Source organism: Hetaerina americana, unplaced genomic scaffold (genome assembly GCF_022747635.1).
Source record: "Hetaerina americana unplaced genomic scaffold, ioHetAmer1.1.p SCAF_42, whole genome shotgun sequence".
Taxonomy (NCBI): Eukaryota; Metazoa; Arthropoda; class Insecta; order Odonata; family Calopterygidae; genus Hetaerina; species Hetaerina americana.
In genome coordinates this window covers 3,192,727-3,213,671 of record NW_027287008.1, presented here as the reverse complement: position 1 = coordinate 3,213,671, position 20,945 = coordinate 3,192,727, and the positions used below count along the sequence as shown (strand labels likewise).

Below are 20,945 nucleotides of genomic sequence, written 5' to 3'. Positions count from 1 at the left end.
AACTGAAACACGTTTTTATTCATAACTAGATATTCTTTATGTAATAGGCACCCATACCGTACTGTATCTATAACAAAACTTTTAAAAAATATTTATTTATGATAATCAATAAAAAATATACTTACAAATAAGTAAACATAACTCAGAAGTTTTCGTATTTACGGCGTCTATTTTCTTGCAATCACGTGCTGCCACCTACCTGTAAAAAAATCCAACACTTGACAAACGACGTCTGTAAATGTATGTATTTTGGGTGCTGAATTGGAAAACATCACATTGTCTAATTTACGTAGGAGAAGTTTACCTAGAAATACAGCGAAGCTGTTCTTAGGCCGATATTTTTTATCATGGTGACTGAAATAGTAAATAAACTGGCTGAAGATCTGGAAAAACAAGAATTAGAGGTGAGTAATCGTACTTATGTAGTCGCCAATGAGATTTTGTAAAATGTATTCAACGCGGAAATTTTACTTCCAGGCTCCGGGAGGAGTGCCCAGTCCTCAAGTATACTCTCATCTTCTCGCAATTTATCTGTATCAAAATGACCTGTAAGTATTCAAGGATGGGAATAGGTAAAAGATGATTGCAACCATCGATGATAGCGATTTTGTAAAGTTGTTATTATATTTGTACAAGTGACGATTGATGATGTTTTGCAAAATATACCGTGCTCATCTCCATTAGTTTTAGAATAAGGTTATTATGAATCATAGAGAATCATCAAGCGTACTTCCGTGCTCTTATTTCTTAATAGTTTTCGTCCTCTAACAAGTTGGGCGAGTTAGGTATAAAAATAATTCCCTTACAAAATTTAGTCTTTGGAAAAAGAACAGTTTGGGTACTTTCTGGGCATGCTATTGTTGGGTTGACGACTTTGAAAATTTAACGCCATGTAATGAGATTTTAGTGCTTTTGACATTGAGAACCTATGCCATTGTTTCCCATTTGCGAGTATACTCAGCCAACATGTTTAATAATTGTATATGACAAAATTCATTCGATTATGAGTACCTGGTTATTATTCTTAGTGTTCAATTCAATCCAAAAGACGAATTTATGGGATGAACCTTTATTTGTAAGATCCGGTGCTCTTGTTTAAAATGCATTTTTGCTTGTTTAAAATAATAGTGGGGTGGGTGCCTTTTTCCTAAATAGAGAAAACTAGCTGAATACCCGGCTTTGCACGGGTTTGGGAGAAACAATAATATAAATATACTACATAAATAAAAACAAATTATAAAGTACAATAATACACTACTTCATACAAATTTAAGAATTTTTCTAATTTAACACCTGTTTATAAACTACATTTTTTGTTTCATATCCAGGAGAAAGAATATATAAATTTTTAGGCGAACCTACTCTGGAGCAAGCAACATAAAGTTGCCCGTGGCTAAAACATGGCGATCTTAGATCAACACCACAAAACTTTAAAGACTGTCCCTGTGATTTATTAATGGTAATTGAAAAAGCTAGCCGGACTGGAAACTGTAATATTTTAAAGTTGAAGGGAAGATCAGTTGGGATTAGAGGTATCCGTGGAATAAAAATTATTTAACCTTTCCCTTTTCCAGTTAAAATGACTGCCTGGATTATATTTTTCATTAATTTTGTCACACGCAATCGTGTCCCATTGCAGAGTTTTGGTTTAAATTTCGCAATAAAATGATTGGAGATCCTACTTTAAGTATAAGGCGATGTTGTGGCAATCCAGCTGGATCAAGTGAATTTAGGAATTCCGTTGGATAATTGACGGCTTCGTCAGCATCCACTACGGTATCAACCGATTTATATTCAATCACGTCTCCTGGCAGCATGGCTAGTATCTCCTTGTTAATTTCATTAACATAATCGTTCTTAGGAGCAAGAATGGCTCTTTCTCGCCACAATTCTAAATTTTTATAATTTTGATTAACGTTAGGATCGACTGCTTGCATCATATCGCGAACAGTTTTCACCGATACACATAAATCTGATGACAATTTTATCATACCAGATGCTTCAATAACTTATCTATCTTCTCCAATCTCCAAAAGTTTATTTGCAAAATTTTGAGCATTCCCATCTCTTAAGAAGATTCGCATGTTTTGTTTAAGGCTAATTTCTTGGACATGATTCCATAGAACAGAATGTTTTAAACAGGCATAAATTTCATCGGCTGGAGTCGATTTTGGAATGACAGGCAGAGTTTGACGGAAGTCTCCACACAGGAGTATCAGAGCTCCTCCCATTAAACTGCAGTTTCATCTAAGATCTTGAAGTGTTGCGTTGAGGGCCTCAAGAGATTTTTAATGAGCCATCGTACACTCATCCCATACTATCAATTTACATTCTACAAGAACTTGTGCCTGGCCGCTTGTTTTATTTACATGACATGTGGGATTTTCTTGTCGGGAAATATTAAGTGGCAACTTAAGGGCAGAGTGGGCTGTTCTTCCTCCTTCCATTAATGTCGCTGCAATACCTGAAGATGCAACGGTTAGAGCAATTTCTCCATGAACCCTGATTTCAGCGAGAACTAAATTAATTAAAAATGTTTTTCCCATGCCACCAGCAGCATCAAGAAAAATGATACCTCCTTCTTGTTTATCTACTTGATCCATTATTGTTTCGTACGCGAATTTCTGATCTTCATTAAGAAGTGGCTTTTTATCCGCGATGTATGCTTCTAAGTCTAAGACATTGTAGCTAGTTTCACGTATATAATCTGGGTAAAATACACCCTGTTGATCTTGTACAGGTGCAAAAAGACCGAGTTCCACTAAAGTCTTGTTAACCATGGTGATATACTTTTCCACCAAAATAATCAAAGTTTTATTAAAAATTTCGGAGTTAAACGTAATATCCAATGTAGGATTTTCACTTCGAACTTTGGCCAGTATATCCTCGCTCATTGATTATTTATATTTTTCCCATATTGTTTTTGGGTTAGATGGATTACAGGAGGTTATTATGATGGCAAACAAAATTCGGATTTGTCCTGGAAGAGAAATCAAACTGGCCTCTCGCAATGAGTCATCCCAGTGTTGATCTCCTTCTAGCAACCCTAAATTCTGGCAAGCTTCTCTGAATGTCTCACATATTTCTCCGTTTACCGTTCTTAATTCTGCAAATGAGCGAGGCCCTCTAATGGTATGTAGAAGCATTCTTAAAAAATAACATTCGGCGTTGTTAGGATGGACTGTGTAGACTCGGCCCAATGCGTCACATGAATAAATATTAGTCTCAGGATCAAAGTTGCCCATTTTTCTTCTACAAAAGACTTTCCTTGATGTATTCCACGTATAATATCTCGGCAATTCTGAATACAATAGTGTTCTTGCAAAAGTATCCTCCTGGCATAGTTGGAAAAATGCTGTTTCTATGACAGCAAAAAAGTAAACAAATTACATACATACAAACAAACACTCTCCTTTATATATATAGATAAATCTGAAATTTTAAATTTGAAAACGGTTCAATTTCAAAATCCTTACTTCACCTATCATTTATTATTACTAATTTTAGCAAATGCATGAATGAGTTTTCTAGGTAAGTCGAATCAGTAACATCATGCTACATCTGCATGCTTGAAAATATTGGATATAAACATACCAAGTGAGAGACATGTTATTCATAAAATTAGCAAAACATTTATACGGTCCGCTTCGTTACTGTAGAAGACAGACTGTGCTTCATTTTATACAATTTTGTTCCACCCTGCCCCGTAGAACTTAGTTGGCATATTCAGATGTCTTGTACTCATTGGGGAAAAATTGAAATACGTTGTGAGAGCTAATTTTAAGAAATGGTGTTGCTAAAAGTAGTTGATCATAGAATATTTTATCCGGTGACAGGAAATTGAGTGAGAGAGCAAAAGCTGTGTATTAACACAACTAAAATTAATGGTTAATCACAATTATTTCGTGTTAAAACGGCAATTTTTTTCTTGCCTACTTAATGTCGCTCAAATTCAATCAGATATAATTATTGAATTATACCTGTGTCTTTTACCCCCTACCTATCAAAAGAGTCCTGAATGACCAAACTTTTGAGGCTGAGGGGTCATCAATTATATAATGGCGTGTGGCCCAGCAGCAAAAAGAGGGCAAGGGGTGGTAATAATTTGTGAGCATTGTAGTTATCAACTCGAAGGTTGGTTTGATGGGTGAGGGTTGAGCTCTCCTAGTATTGAACCCAGCAGTGTGAAATTCAGACATCAGGGTAGTCCCTGATTTCTGAATTTACCTGCGCTACCGATGGTTTCCAAGATATACCTGGCACCCAAAAAATCTCACAGCCTGAATGTAGCTGAAGGTGATAAGGGGCATCTCCGGTAATTAAACCTGGGCCTTCCAGTCAGTATCCCAATGCTTTACAATCTGGCCTACCACATCTCCTTGTGGACATCATATTTGTTTTACTGTTGCAATAAATTACAAGATTTGGAAAATGAATGTGCTAGGCAGTCATAGAGAGAAGTAATATTTTAATCCCCCTAAGTTTTGCCTCAAGCAAATACAGCCATTGAGATGCAGGACTCTTATCTAATGTTGCAGTTGGACATTCATGCTAATTCTGATTTTTCATTACCATGGTAATTTTTCTGATGAATTGTGATTCTGGCCTGGGTATTGGCACAGTGGAGTTGAATCTCTTCTATTTCATGCTATTTTCACTGCTAAATACTTGCATCACTGACAAATTTTATGTGTGTAGCTCTGTAGTGTATGGTAATTGGGCTTGAAATAATTTTCAATAAAATTACTCTCAAGATTTTTCACTATTGGTGTTGGCAATGCTTTCATCTTGATCATTTGGATTATTATGTGGTCATTTCTTTCAACTTTAATTCTCCCCGGTGAACAAAATTTGGACACCAGAAAAATTTCATTTATGTATAAGTAAAAATGCTAAAACGTACTGTGATCACTATGTGCCATTTTTTAATGTTCTGCAAAGAATATTTGAATTTTTTAAGTGTTCCCCAAAAGCAAGGTTAATTGTGTGTGGTGAAACTTTGTTTGATTAACAAATGTTGAAATGAAAAGCAAACTCAGTTTTATCTTTTCCCCAAAAACTCGAGTTATCTGCTCACCATAGGAAACTGAGGCTACCCCATAAATGGTATGCATTAAAAATCCACTCACAGTCAATCACTAATTTATTTATTGCTTGATAAAACTGTTTGAAAATGCAAAAATTCTATTCTGGGGACTCAGAGCTCACATTAAGCTCTGCATGATGTGGAAAGAGTTCTAGAGTTGAAATGTGATTAATGCATGCAACAGTGTAGTTGCTCTTTTATTGCAGGTATTAGGTTTCTTAATAGGAAGAGTTTTCTAGGTCGTATGTTCATAAACATGCTGCATAAGAATTTCTTTATTTTCAGAGAGCCATGTCTTCATTGGGTATATACCATTCATTACTTATAAAGTCTATTCATTACCCTATCAAGTCTCTCTCTTGTTGTCATGTTTACTTTCTTTCACCTTTCATCATGCAATCCTTGTGGATCTTCATGGAACCATCCTGATGAGATTATTCCCATTTTATTACATTTTCTTAAGACCTAATATTTTAGAACTTTAGAACTTATGTTCTTTTATCTTTTGAAATAAAGATAAAAGAAACATACCCGTAAACATCATGTTGTAGTGCTAGAGGAATTGGCATGGGCTTTGTCTATCAGGGTTTTGTGAGGAAAAGAAAGTGCGATTAGGTAGCTGAGAATAGGGTACTGCTCTCTGATGCGTTCCTTAAAGAGAAGGCATCACCTCAGTGTGATGAGTATGATTGCTCCCTGGGTTTTATAGATCTCCTGATGAATTGTGATAAGTATTGGACTGAGAAGACATCAGGGGAAACTTTCTTTCTGTTAAAGTTCTATTTCATAGGCCTCTGAAAATTATTTTTGACATGTTATCTTTCCTTGACTAAAATTCTTCCAGATAATTTTTCCATATCTTCATACTGTACTCATTTTCTTTTAAAATTCCAAGAGTTATTTCCCTTGAAAAAGTGACCAACAATGGTCTTTAAGTATTGACATATCATGCTTGTGGCATGTGAAAAATTCCAGGAAACCTACACAGCAGTAATTTGGAGCTTTTGCTAATAACTATATTAATAACTTGATCCTCAATTTTGTGACCCAATTCTCTTGTCTCTTGAACTTTTCTGCCCATAAGATGGAAACCTGATAACAGAATGTATGTGAACAAAGATTAAAATTGAATATTGTGGTTTTTGTTGCCGTAAATTGCTGGTATTGCTAAGATTGAATCCTTCTTTCATAATATTTCTATGGTATCGCTAGCAATGTAATGAATTGGAAATCAATTTCATCCAATAGTGAACTACATTTGAGTACAGTAAATATGATGCATTCTGCAATGGCTACTTCAATGGAAATTATTAATTCAGTAAGTTCAGGAAATATTAATGCATTTGTAAACTTCAAATTGTGCTATAAAATTTATTAATTATGTTAAGGAAAACAAAATCTTTTATATTTGAGCTCATTTTTGTGTGGAAATTATTGCAATAAATAAGCATGACATTTGCACAAAAACCCTTATGATGGGAAGTCCACAAATGTTTGGAATCAGAAAACACCTAAATGTCAACCAATCTGCCTTCAGTTATTTTTGGGCTGGAAATCCCTGCTGTCTTGTTGGTGATGTCGAAGTCGATTACGCCAACCTACATGGAAATCCACCCCCCCCCCCTAATTCTAATGCATGAGTTTCACGTGGTGTTGGGCTTGGTATCAGGTGGACTCTACCCACACGTATCAAACATTCAGGTTAATTAATGAAGTGGTGACATTATTGTAAGCATATATTTAATGTGTAAGTATTTTTTCAATTCATGTCTAACTCATAAAATATTCGCTTAATGGAAATGGGCGCATGTTCATGTTTTCTAATCTTTGCTTGTATAGGTAGTGCAGAAGATGATGTGACTTCTTAAGCATGCAATAATTAGTGCTGTAGTGAACCCTAATTAAGTTTTTTGCGATTTTGACCTTGTAAGTTTACCATGAATATTTGTTCCGCATTTTTTTTACCGCTCTACCTAAAACTTTCTATATACGTGCACTCCACAAGTGATATTTGGCGGAATCTTGCTTATTGCTTTATTAATGGGTATACATTTCCACCTCATCATGCAGTATGCCTAATTATTTTTTCTGGTGGATATTTTATAATTAAGGGTCTAATTGATATTCGTTGGATATTTGGTCCTTTAAGAACCAATCGTTCATTATTATAAAAATCTTAGTTTTGGAAGGTACCTTTTTTGATTATTCCCATGCCGTCGTACACTGTTGTAAGTATGGGGACTTATTTGTGTAAGTTATCTCAGAAACTGCGAAAACTGACAGACATTCATGTATTCAAACCCTAATTTCGTATAGCATACCGATCATCCACGAAAGCTTTTAAGATCGCAAATCTAGTTTTTTTTTCTCACGATATTATCAGTTTATTAACTTTTAACATCTTGCGCTATTTTAACAATTCCGATTCAAATTTTAATGTATTTAAAATTCCGATTTTAAATTTTTTTTCCAAAAGCAAGTAATAGTTTGTTGGGACAAATATCGTTCGCAAAACAAGTGAATGTGTTGCTAAAATTTGAAAAGTTTTCATGTGCAGCAATATGTGTTACAGGAAAATGTGTAGTGTGCCCAAAATACTGTTAAACTGTCGTTTATTCGCTGAATTAGAGAAGTGCATAGTCTTAAAATTCGTCATTCGAGTTATTTCGTGAGATTGTGGTTAATGAGGTGTCCAACTTACCGTTTGATAAGTTTTTTCAAATTTGCTGGAATTGCAGCTTCGGCCATCGAATATTAATGTGTTAATACGTAAATTAGGGATATGCGACGACATCTAACATTCTTAAAAAATAATGACATAGGTGAAGTATTAGTAAAACTATCTTGTCAAATATTTATAATTTTTTTATAGAAGTATATTGATTGGCATTTAATTTTTCTTGTCATTTCGAGAGTCATACCGGCATTTGCCTTTTTTGTGGGAAATGTTAAAATTAAAATATCGGTTTGTATAAGTTTAAAATTCAAATAATATATTAAGTAATATCATTTGAAAATTATTCATTTGAAAAGTCAAATGAAATAATGCCTTTAAATATTTATCTAAACTGCCGTAAAATTGTTCATAAATTGATGAATTTTTCTAAGTAATAAGGAATTTCTCTTTTCATATGGTTCATTTTCTCATATTGTTAGCTAATAATGTAAATTTATGAAATGTTAGTTTTTCTCACACAGATATCAAAGGATCTCGAGAATTAGTTTTGAATTATGTTGTTGCCTTATTAGTTGTCAGTTTTTCATTTAAAAGAATATTTTCATGTTTTCCAGGTGTAGTGCTAAATATCTGTGGAAACGCATTCCAGCTAGCATGAAAAGTGCCAATCCAGAGTTAGGACGTATTTGGAAAGTGGGTCAGAGAATGTGGCAAAGAGACTTCCCTGGTGTATATGCAGCACTTACAACAGGAGGAGAATGGTCAGCCACTGTTGCACAGACAATGAAATCAGTGCATGGTAAGTGTGCTTAATAGTTTGATAATTTTCTGATAATAATGAAGTTAGGTGAGCATTCCGAATCCAAAACCTTCAAAAATAAAATTGATAGAGTGTGAATTAAGGTATGTAAATTCATATTGTGAACTCTTTCAATGTGCATAAAAACCTCACTCAGAATGCGTACCATTGTTTTCATTAATGAAGGTTAATACTTTAAAAACTTATTCCAATTAATTATACTCTCATCCAATGCAATGGCAATAGGATAATGGCTGATGGTTTTCGTTTAAACTGGCTTCAGGAAGGTTGTATAGGGTCTGTAGATTCATATCACCATAATAACTATGCAGGTGCTATATTTGGGCATTGCGAGGGACTAAAGAGCTTGGACCTCAAAAACCTTTTGGGTTAAATTATATGGAGCAAAATAATATTCACTCTGATTTGACTTTTCCAAACTTAGGCCATAATCAATACTTTCATTTCTTGAATACACTCCATGGTAGGGATGCTAGTATTTTTCCTGTTAAACCAGGGACTTCCCAAAAAAACCTTATCCTAACTCAAGTTTTAATGTCCAGTGACTTATCACTTAGTCCTGACCCGAGGTAGTTCAGTCTGTAGTTGAATGTACTCTGTCTAGTAAATAAAATGTCCATCTATTCATCCTGAAATTGTTACAATATGCCTTAAGTTGGACAAATTGTGAAAAATGCTGAGAGGTGTGAATCATGACTTTCCTGATATTAAATTTGATGCAATCATGTGGTCATCATGTCAGTTCAAGGATCTTCATGAGATAAATATCTGTATAATTTTTTGCATTAAGAATTTCAGCATGATTTAAATAGCATCAGTAGTGCTCCAGTGACATTCCAAATGGTAGTGCGACCCCTTCCCAAGGATCAGTATAGACACCAAACTGATGAAGCTGGGTAGAGCTTGTGAAGGGTGTAACCCAGTATTGACATCTTCACTTGCCTAAAATCATACATCATCATACGATTACACATTATTTTGTCCAGCAGCATCATTGTTTTCAGTCCTACTTTTCTTTTAGTTTCCCATCAACACTGCAAACATTCCCCCAATATTTTGACCAAAGCTCTTAATGCAATGGTGAAAGAGTTTAAGCATTCACTTGAGCAAATTTTGCCATCGTTAAATTTTGAGCAAATTCAATTTTCATTATAATTTAAATGGGTGACTCAGACTTGTTACTCTTTCCCTTGCCTCGCACTCCCACCTCCCCCATCATTTTAACCCCTGCTTGAAGAATGTAATTCCTATATATGTTGGTAATTTCCTGCATGAATGAGCTACAGTACAATATAATTTGTTGCACCACTGTTCAGTGAAGCTATGGAAAATTACTAAGCTTGCTTTCACTAAGGAATCATCTTGGCCACATAATGTGGACATTCTAAGTATGAAATATCATAAATACTATTCATTACTAATGCAGGATTAAAGAGCCCAACGTATCAGCATTTCTAGGTATGTTTTAAATGTGAAACCTTGGGGTAACGCTAAGCAAAAACTTGAAAATAACAATAAATTATGATGGAGCAATAGAAAAATGGGAACATCATGTTAGATTGGGGCCATTTGACCAATGAAACTATCTTTTTCTTGATAAGCTGAAAATGGGGAAATTGTATGAAACATTATTTGATAATGTGACATATTACAAAAAATGGTGAATATGTTTGTTAAAATGGCATATTACCAAAAATTGGTACAATAATTAATACGATAAAGGGCAAAATATGCCACTGAAAACTATTACAATTGTGAAAGATAGATATATGCACCAGACCCAAAATGAATTGAAATATTGATATGAAAATGGAAAATGCAAAGTATTGTGCAGGAAATGCCCAGAAATGTTGGCCAAAAACTCAGTGGCTGAGCTTAACAATCCTGTTATAGCTACTCCAGTGAGGAAAAATCGGGATATTTCGCCTCAAAATCAAATCATGAGAGAGAAGTGGAATCATGCTCTCTAGTACCTTTGTGCAAAACTAATGTCATGAGCAGTAAGCATGGATAACTAACATTAAACTTAAAGAACTTGGCCAACATCATCATTGCAGGTCATTTACCTTTTCATGTTGAGGCAATACTTTTCCTTAACTGTTGCAGTTGGCTTCAGGTCTTCTGGAGAATCACCCTTTTTTTTAATGTTGGACTTTCTTAATTATTAAGGCTTATGGAACTGCTGACGCACTAATCTCTCTAAAATTATACATTAGTGATGTGCTACCCCAAATGAGGGCTACTCCTAACAGTCTAGTTTACTCCAGTCAGTTCACTTTCTAAATACTAAATTTATGAGCAGCAATAGATCACTTTTCAAAACTCTGTGAAGTTTTAAAAGCTATCATCTATTTATGATGCATTTTTGGTTTTTATGTGAATAGATAATGGTATATAGACTATAGAATGCCCCAGGTATGAACAACCTGACATATGGCATATTTTGCTTACAAACAGGCTCCCAAGGTTCCACAATAGAATTATTTAATCCAATAATTGAATTAATGCTCTTTTTTCCTAAGATTCATATTTTTCCCCAAACACATTCACCAAGAACAACCCTATATTTGTGCTTTTTTTGGTGCAATTAAGATAATTATGGTTTTAAATTTTCGGAAACTTCTGCAATCATCATGACAGCCATACTTTGGTGGTTATGATAGCTCGGTTAGACCTCTTGATGCCCATTCCCAGTTCTGTAGGAAATAATAATGGAATCTGCTTCATAGCAGATTGGAAACATAGACATAACAAATTCTTTAATTCTTGACGATAATCACTATTTATATGCTTTTCATCAGGGATCTGAGTGCAAACCCGACCTAAAGATGATCTCAGAAATCTACTGCATTTGTAACTCAAGGACTGCATATACATATACTATAATTGAATGTACTAACATATGATTCAGATCACATAATGCAGTCAGTATTTTGTACATGAAGGCTAGAGATAACGTGTGTAGTGGTAAGTTTAGGACATTTTTGAAGATTTGCCTTCCCCTGAATTTGCTTCTGAAGGAGTCGACTCTGAATTTAATTCCAGATTAGAGAGGACCTCAAGTACTTGAATGAAGGCAGAAATGAGTAATATTATCATGGACATTAAACTGCGCTTTAATTTACATCAGTATACTGCTGTACTTCATGACTTTCCTTCTGCTAATATTCTTTAAAATTTTCTTTTTAATACATGCTATTACAAATTTTCTTTATTTCATGGACCAAATTACCCAAGCTTTAAACATTAGCATGTTTTTTCTCTTCAACACCTACTCGAGAATTATTATGCCCTTATCTCAGCATTTCTTTGAGACAAATATGCTGCCCTTTTCTTTTACACCTTGGTGAATAGCAACATACCATGTAATATTCCTGTATTTTGAAAGATACCAAGCACTAGACAAATTTGTCTACAGCCTCATCAATAAAAGTATGGCAAACAATAGGATTATTGTGGGTAAGACCGAAGATGGTGACTCATGATAACTGAACTTAATAATGTAGAAAAGGCCAGAAGACTCAGACTAGTTTCACCCCAAGCTTTGTGTTTGAGCATCAGATTCTGGGGAATCTCAGACCAGGAAAAGTAAATGACCTTCCTATCCTGATGTATAAATTTCTTAGCTCTATTTTCACATGCCAAACCAAGTGTACAGTTGATTATTTAAGTTATTGGTATCACTCATTAGCTTTGTGTGCAGTCAAACTTACTTTAGTGAGACTATTCTATCTGTGTATTGTGTTTTGCAATTCAGATATGACATATCATTCTGAATATTTGTATTTTCGATTTATTTGACCTCAGAATTCTTCTCACTGCCTGTGCATGAGTGGACCTATGAAATAATGCACTAATGAAACTAAATTTAAAAGACAAGGTATTGATTTCAAGCTACACAAATTCAAATCAAGTAGAATTTTTTGTGTGCTCTGACTATCTCATTCCATGAATATGCATGGTTGTGTGTGTGTGTCCAAGTTTTTGGTTTGAATGTTTATTTCTTAGTATACCTACGCTCCCTTAGTAAGCAAGTATTTGCTCAGGTAATTGAAGCATGTTTCCATTCAAGTTCATCTTATGTTTATTTTAGATGCTGTTCACAAGCGGGCACTCCAGCTAGTGGGCCGTGCATATTCTTCAATATCTGCTACAGACTTTGCTTCTTTTGTTGGCATAACACCCGAGGAGGTAGTGGCACGTGCCACTCCTCCATCAGGTGTAGACAATGATGGTGGTTGGTCCATGGATCCAGATGTGCCTGGTATGGTTTTACCGAGGAAACCACCTCCTGGGCCTATCGTTGAATGCTCCAGTGAAGATCAGTTGTACAAACTTACAGAATTTGTTTCATTTCTTGAAAACTAAAAGTGTAAAAGTGAAGAGTTACCATGTGATAAATCCAATGCTCCCCACCTATAAGTTTTTCGAAGGAAGTAATTTTTGAAAGAAGAATTAATGATAAAGGGTTGGAAAATCCAAGTAAGTAAGATGAAGAAAATCTTATGGTTGCTATTCAAGTATTTTTTAGTATAAAAGTAAAAAAAATGTACATGTTTTGAAGAAGTAACCTCCATATTAAAGCAGCACATTTCTTCCTGCTAATGGCAAACAGTTTATTCTGAAACTAATAAGTAAACTGCAAACAGCAATATAAATAATTAAGTGCTGTAATCCTCATTTGCCATCCATTCAGGCCTCAAGCTGCTCTAAATGAAGTGGCATGCAACATGAGAATGCAAGAAGGGTGGATATATGAACTTGATTATTCTAGGAATTTATCTTACAGTTATGATGAGTAATATGTTGATGTTAAGTTATTCGGTGGTATAATACGTATTTTGTTTGTGCTTTCATGATGATTATAATAATTCTCATGTAAACTAACTAGTAATTTCTAATTAAAATGCTTGAGTGCATTGTTGGATGTTTATGATTTTCTTTTTTTTTCTGTAAAAGTTGTTTATGTTGATGTACTAATACTGTTAAATCCCTACTACTGTAAAGATACTCACCACATAGACTCTTTCATTGAATGAGCGTGGGTCTACAAATCCGCCATCGCTTTGGTGGACAATTTAGTTATTAGAAAAAATACTTAAATTGCTCTAGTCTTATATTGCAAAATTGTTGGTATATTTTTTAATTTTTGTTGTCTGCATTTTGGTTGGACGAAAACTGACCACTGCTACAATTCCAAGCCTTGCTTAACAAACACAGCCTGACACAGTAAATTAAAATAAATCCTCCTTCAGTTCCACATACTTCCTTTCTCCCTTCATTCCATCCAACATGTTTATCCTATTCCTGATTCCTGCCCTTTCCTTACTTGCCTTACATTTTCCCTTCTATCCCAGTCTACAGCATCCCTTTCTCAATCAAAATGTTGTGTCCATCTTTCGTGTCTCCTTTGGATTCCTTCCAATAATCCCCCTTCCCCAATGTCTAACACTTCTTCCATTATTTTCCTTTCTTTCCATTTCACTTTTTCCATCCTTCTCCACTCCCTGATTTGGAAAGTCTGCCCCTATCTGCACTTATCCGCTCCTAATCTGCACCTACATCTTGCTTCAGTGACCATGTTTTCGCTCCATACAAAACCGCACTCCATATCAAAGTTTTGAATAGCCCTTTCTTAACATCCTTACTCAATGTCCCTGTCATCGACTCCCTCTTCCTTGTGAAAGCCTCTTTGCCTAATGCAATTCCTCTACTAATGTCTCTATTGCTTTGACTATTTTGTTCCAAAACACTTCAAAGATAGTTAAACTTCCATCATTTTTAGGTTTTGTCCTCCTATTTTCATTGTTTACTTAGCCTACTTCTTTCTAAATATCTGGTAACCTGTGGTTTGGCCAAATTAATCCACATCTCAAGTGTCAATCATGCTGTTTACAATGCACTCAGCAATGATGGTAATCCCTTTGCTGACTGACTAACTAAATTTTGATCATTTGCAAATTCAATTTTATGAATTCCCCATGTACCTTAATGTCTATGCAAGATTCTGCCCTTCCAACTTCTCATTTACCATTTCTTCTGCAAATTAATTGAAATGAATGGGTGGTTAAGGACAGCACTGTCTTTTCTCCTTCCTAATGCTGCACCTGCTGGCTCTCCATCCATAAATCACTGCCAAGCAGTCATGACATATTGGAAGCAAGAATACATGTACAATGCATATGTGGAAAGTATGGGCTGTTTGGTCATAAAGAAATTATATTCTTTAGAAAAAGTTTTAATTGGTGGTTTCAGTTTCCTACAAACCTACTTCACTTTTCTGCATAACCACTTCACTTCTAAGTACTTTTCATAACACTGCACCATTGTCTTTAATCCCTCATCATAGAAGTTCACCACCTGGTAAGTGAACCAGTTGACAACAGTGGTTTGGAGGACCTTGTCTTTGAACTGTTGTCCAACAAGCCACTGTTTCAAGTAGAAGATGAGTAAACAGTCACTAGGTGCAAGGTCGGGACCAGGGATAGCAGTCCAAAAACGCTTGGCCACTCAACATTCTTTGCTCTTCATGTTGGTCAGTAAGCATTCTTGGTACCCACCTTGGTGCTATCCGAAAATTTCTCTAACGATTGTGTTAATAATGGTGTATCCAACAAAAGGAAGTTTATCTGTCAGAGCACTAACCAATCATCAATCATCACAGTTCTTGGTCCACTTGTTGAACGATTGCTTTGGTGTGGATACTGGGCCTGCTAATCTGTTCTTCATCATTTGTACATTTGTGTGGCCATTTTAGAAGTCTCAACCCCAATGTCCAACCTTTCCTTCATGCAATGCTTGAGGTCCATGGTAAATCCTAATGAATTTGGGCAGCTGACGATCCTTTTTCATGCAAAAATTGAATCAAAGCTTGAACTTTGCAACTAGCAGGAGCAATCATTTGCAGACATTCACGGGCAGCTTAATCAACCTTATCGTTTTATACTTTTTACATGCAGCTGGCGTTCCTGTTTTTGCATTAATACCCATCTGGTGAAGTCTTCTGACCAAATTCCTCACTTGTAAATTCTACAAGATAGCCCATCAAACCCTTCCTTCCATGGTTTTCTATACCCTTGGTAGTTCCACAGGAAAGTTAAATTCTCCCATGGCCTTCTTTGATTTCGATTCCTAAATGCTCTTTGTATCTCACCATCAAGTATGCCTGGACCTAAGCTATCCTTGTCTACTGCCTATCCTCTTTTGATGTTTAAACTTGCTGATACCATACTCTCTATGTATTCTTTCCAACTCTCTTGAACATATATTGGGTCAATTTTTGATTTCCTGTGGTATCTTTGAGAGTACACGGATTTTCCCTTCTTACTACCTGATAGTACTTTCATGCGTCATGCAGCCATTTTACCCATCCACTGTAAATACTCCATGTCCTCATACTGTCTTCCACCATACATCTTTTACCCTATTAGTTTCCTTCTCTTGTTTATCATTTAATCAATTCATCTCTAATTCTTGTCCTCTCCCTTGTATTTCCTGTACCTATAGTTTCTTTTGCAGCTTAGATATCCCTTTTTTGAGATGCTTCTTTTGCGGAACCTGTTGCTCAAAAATTTTTCCTTTGCCTCATGATATGTCTTCTTCCCTGATAATGCTTCTCCATTCCATTTCCTGATCCATCTTCCATGTTTTATTCTCTTAAATCTGACATTTCTCTTGATGAATGCTAAATTATGATTTACATCCACTCCTGGTAAATGATGAGCATTAATTATACAATTACTAACTAAATCTTTGCATAACCATAATATAATTAAATGATATCTCTCTGATTCCCCAGGTTTTTTTTCATGTGTATCTTTTGTGGTATTTGAATCAAATAGTTGTACTGATGTAACCATTTATCCTATTGATCTGAAACCATAGTTTTCTACCTCAGTCCAACCACACCCTTTACTCACTGAATTCCTATCACCCATCACTATCAGATGTTTCCTTCCAGGAACACTGGCAATTTTTTCTTCTAAGTGTGGTACACCCAATCTTATTTCTTCTCCACTATGGTTACTTTTTGGCTTGTAGCCCTGAGTGATATCCAAGTTTATTGGTTCAGCTTTTACCTCTGCCACTAATATTCTATCATTCAAGAGCTCTATGTTTTCTATGCTACTTCCCACCCCTTTATTCAATGCTGCTGCAGTTATTCGCTTTCTCACTTCTCCATTGCTATATATTACTTAATACTCTGTTGCTCTAGTAATCTCGACTGTCACATCCCCTAACCTCACATATCACTAAATTTTCAGTTCATATTTCCTCTTTCCATTTTGACTTTTGTATTTTCTACTTTCCCTGTCATCCACCTTGTCCTAATATTATAAATCCCTATTGCAACTTGTTCGGTCCTTTTTTGTGTCTTCTTTTGTGCTGCTGCTGTCAATTCCACTTTTTTAGGAAACCCTCCCCATGGACTACAACCTTAATGTTGTGGAAGACCTTGTGTACTCAGATGAGCCATAAGGCTTTGCTTGTGGTAGCAATGATAATTGCTCCTGGTTGGCTGACCCATGCTAGGTATGTTGATGGTTAGGTACCAGGCAATTGGTAATCTGCACTGCTTCTTTTCTTCAGTGAGGTGACTTCAAAGGCATTTGCCCTCAGTGAACATTCAATTGATGATGTCACTTTAAACATACTACTGAGGGAGGAAACAGTAAATTGCATTTTCTATTTATCCTCTGATCAAAGATGAAAAAACTATGAGAATGAGCCCTGGCAACTACAGGTCTCAGCCTCTATTGTGCATGGCAGTGGGAGAAGCAAGACTTTTACTGTCATCATCTTGAGAAATCTTGCAAAGAGGGTCCTTATTATAAAAAGAAACATTTCATGCATGATATGATGGAATATCATGATTAATTAAAAATTAGCAATTTTCCCCAAAATAAGATTATTATGACTGGTTTCAATGTGACTACATCATCATCAGGTAACAGGCATCACTCAGAGTCCAGTACACAAAATAGCAAGTAAGGGGAGGGTAGTGGAAAAGAGAGGGAGGAAAGGTGGAAGGCAGCATAGGTAACTATGTGAGTGGGGATGGGGAAGACAAAGTAACTAGGTGCAAAGACCTTCCAGATAGAACATCGTAGCTGGATAGAGGGGGATTTCCCATTGGGGGTGTGTCCCACAGTGTGGTGATATACTCTTAGGTCCGTAGTAGTTTTGAGGGGAGGCGACCGACAGCTAAGGTCATTTGCGCCATAGGGGATGGATAGGAAAGGATGAAGGGTGGAGAGAAACCCGGCGTCGGCATTAGCCTACTCTTTACGAAAGGCGCCAAGGGGTCCGCAGTTTAACGTCCCATCCGACGGACGGCGTACTCACTCAAAGTGCCCTCCACAAAGCACCTCAAGTAGGGATCGAGATACCTCTGAAAAATATTCAACACCGCCGGGATTTGAACCCGCGCCCTCATGGTGGGAAGCCAGTACGTTAGCCCCCGCACCATCTCGATCCCCTCTTAGGTCCGTGGAGAAAGAGGGTGAGGTTGGGGCTTTTCCCCGTGGATGTTGACTGGGCACATGGTCTCAATGCACAAAGAAGCATTGTGCAAAAAGGGCAAAAATCGGTAATTATGGATTTGGGATCACTTGTATATTATTTTTCCAAGGAGCATGCCCTAGTGAGGGTTCGCAGGAGGGTGAAGAAGGGTTTTCTCACTTTCAAATTGCTGATGAGGGGTAGTCCTGCAGTGTAGAACCTTCCCTCCTGGTCCGTGAAGAAAGAGGGTGGGGAGTCAGGGCTTCCCACCTTGGTCAGGGAAGCATGGTCTCCGTGTGCACAGGAAACCCAAGGAAAAATTCCTATGAGTAGGGACCAGGGATCACTTATTGCATGTTCTTCATGGGAAGGTGATGGAGAGGAGTGGGGAGGGTGATGATAAAAATTGGACTTGATTGATGAGCTTCGAGTCCTTGCAATGTATGATTTCGAGTTGTTCAATGGCATCTAGCTCTTTTCCTTTTTCCAAGTTTTGGAGCATTTTGAAGTTGAAATAACAGAAATGGTTGGAATCTAGTAGATGTTTGGCAAGTAAAGAAGTAGTAAAAAAAACCATAAACACAGTAATCAACCCAAAGGTCGGTTTGGTAGGTGATGACAGAGTTCACCCAGTACTAAGCCCAACGGCATGTGAAATTCACACATCAGGATAGAGGGGCCATTCCCTTTGCGGGTTCCTTTCCCTGTGCCGGTTATGGTTTCCCAGGAACACCTGGTACCCGAAAAATCACATAGCTTGGGTGGAGCTGCAGGTGCCCAGAGTGCCTTGCTGGAGCATTGAACCCAGGACCCTCCAGTCAGTAGTCCAACGCCCTACCCCCTGGAAAAGAAGTAGAATGACCTGTAATATAGCCTTTCCTATGTTCGATTTATGTATAAAAACTTCTACCTGTCTGACCAATGTAAATTACACCACACTCACAATGAATTTCATGTACAACAATATTATTATTGCATTCTATAATATAATAACAAAGAAATTCAGTGCGAGTGCGCCGCAATTTACATTGGTCAGACAGGCAGAAATTTTTGTACTACTTTATTTGATTTTAACTCATATTATGAATTAATCTCCATAACATGTGGTAAAACTCCCGATGACTGATTTCAGACTGAGTTTACAACATCCTTCCATGCATAGTTTACTTAGTAAACCATTGCTTCTTGCTAACCAAGTGTTTATCAACCTTATAAAGAAATACTATACTATTACGTAGAAAGTTTGTAATTGTTTTAAAAAAGTACATCAGGTTGGCTATTTACTTTTAATCACTTTTATATTTCCTGATAATTACCTATATATCATCTGGTATTTCCTAATTTTTTCATGGCTAATTAAATTTATGAATGAATTATGTTATTTTTGCAGAATTTTTTTTTTGCATTTTTGATAATTTTCTTTGAATGGAGTGCTTATGGCCATTCATTATTGTGGATTATAACTGTGCTAATTTCTGGAACACAGAGGTCCGTAGGGCTAGATAAACTTGCTTAGTGAAACATTATTTAACAGTGTCCTCCTCGTTTTTTCTCAATCTTGGTGCCAAAAACATTATTCAATTTGGGTATGGATTGAAGTGTCTAGGGTTATCAACTGGGTTCAAGCAGATACACCTCCTATCAGCTTTTGAAAATTCTACCCTTACCATGCTACCACATATCTATGCTTATGTATGCACGAAAGTGATGTTTGATAATTTATACGCCATTGTATGGATCAAGCCTGATCTATGAGGCAAGCAGATCAGTGTAGATAGGGGCTTAGTGATTTAGGGGTTAATGTAAAATATAAGTTGAATAAAATTCAATACTAGTGGCTGAGATTTATGCCATTGCTTGCATCCATTGGGTTGTGGATTGTGTCAAACTCAAGATGTAGAGCTTAGTTGCAACATAAGCGAGTTTACTTGATGAATAAACAGTTGTGGACAATTTGCAGTGGTACTCAGAGGACATAGCTGATTGACTTGAATAAGATGACCTAAAAATTTTAGGACATCCTATGAAGGTTCTGTGCCTTGGTGGGTGGCTACCAACAATTACCCCTGAGGAGGGTGCTACAGCCCTTCTGTATATATGTGAAGGTTGAAACCAAAGAGGGAGATACAGCCACACTTCTCTCAATGCAGGCATGGTAAAAATACTTAAGCGTTTGCAGGAGTGAAATGTGGAAGATAACCATCAAGTTAACATCCCAAGGAGCAGCATCTTGCCAATTTTCCCTCGAGTATTTAAAAAGGGAAGTGAAGTGATAGAGCCCTTTCAAGAAAAATATTGGAATGTTTGTGGAAAGGCATGTGAAAAATTAGAGATTATAAACAGAGATGAATAGAATGGGATGAAATATTTTGGTATGAATCGAAATTTGAAATGATTTGGGTATGACACGGGTCGCAAAATTCTTACCAAAATTGTTCAATTTTGACCAAAAATAGAAACACATTAACATTGCTAATGAGGTGTTGGAATCTGTCCGCAACGACCCAAATTTGCTCCATGGGGTCATAACTGGTGACGTATCATGGGTTTATGGTTATGACGTGGAAACTCCCAATCATTCCAATGGATTCTGCAGCATGAGCCAAGACCGAAAAAAGCACGCAAAGTTTGGTCGAATGTGAAAATTTTGCTTACAGTTTTTTTCAATTGTAGGGGCGTGGTGCATCATTAGCTCTTGCTACAGGGTATAACGAAAATAAGGAATATTACCTGCAAGTTATGCGCAATTTACGCAAAGCAATCCACCACAAATGCCTGGATTTGTGGAAAAACAAAAATTGGCTTTTGCACCGTGACGACGCCCCTGCTCACACATCGTTACTTGTGCTCAAATTTTTGGC

The 20,945-nt window shown here is 36.4% G+C and overlaps 1 protein-coding gene across 1 annotated transcript; it reads left to right on the top strand.

Annotated features, from left to right (window-relative positions):
- The first annotated feature begins 230 nt into the window (after positions 1 to 230).
- On the top strand, positions 231 to 13,531 carry CSN8 (COP9 signalosome subunit 8). The gene is made up of 4 exons (XM_071591135.1): positions 231 to 404; positions 478 to 548; positions 8,378 to 8,562; positions 12,677 to 13,531. Exons 1-4 carry the CDS (start codon positions 348 to 350, stop codon positions 12,949 to 12,951), a joined length of 588 nt encoding a protein of 195 aa, XP_071447236.1. The 5' UTR covers positions 231 to 347; the 3' UTR covers positions 12,952 to 13,531.
- Positions 13,532 to 20,945: the final 7,414 nt, after the last annotated feature.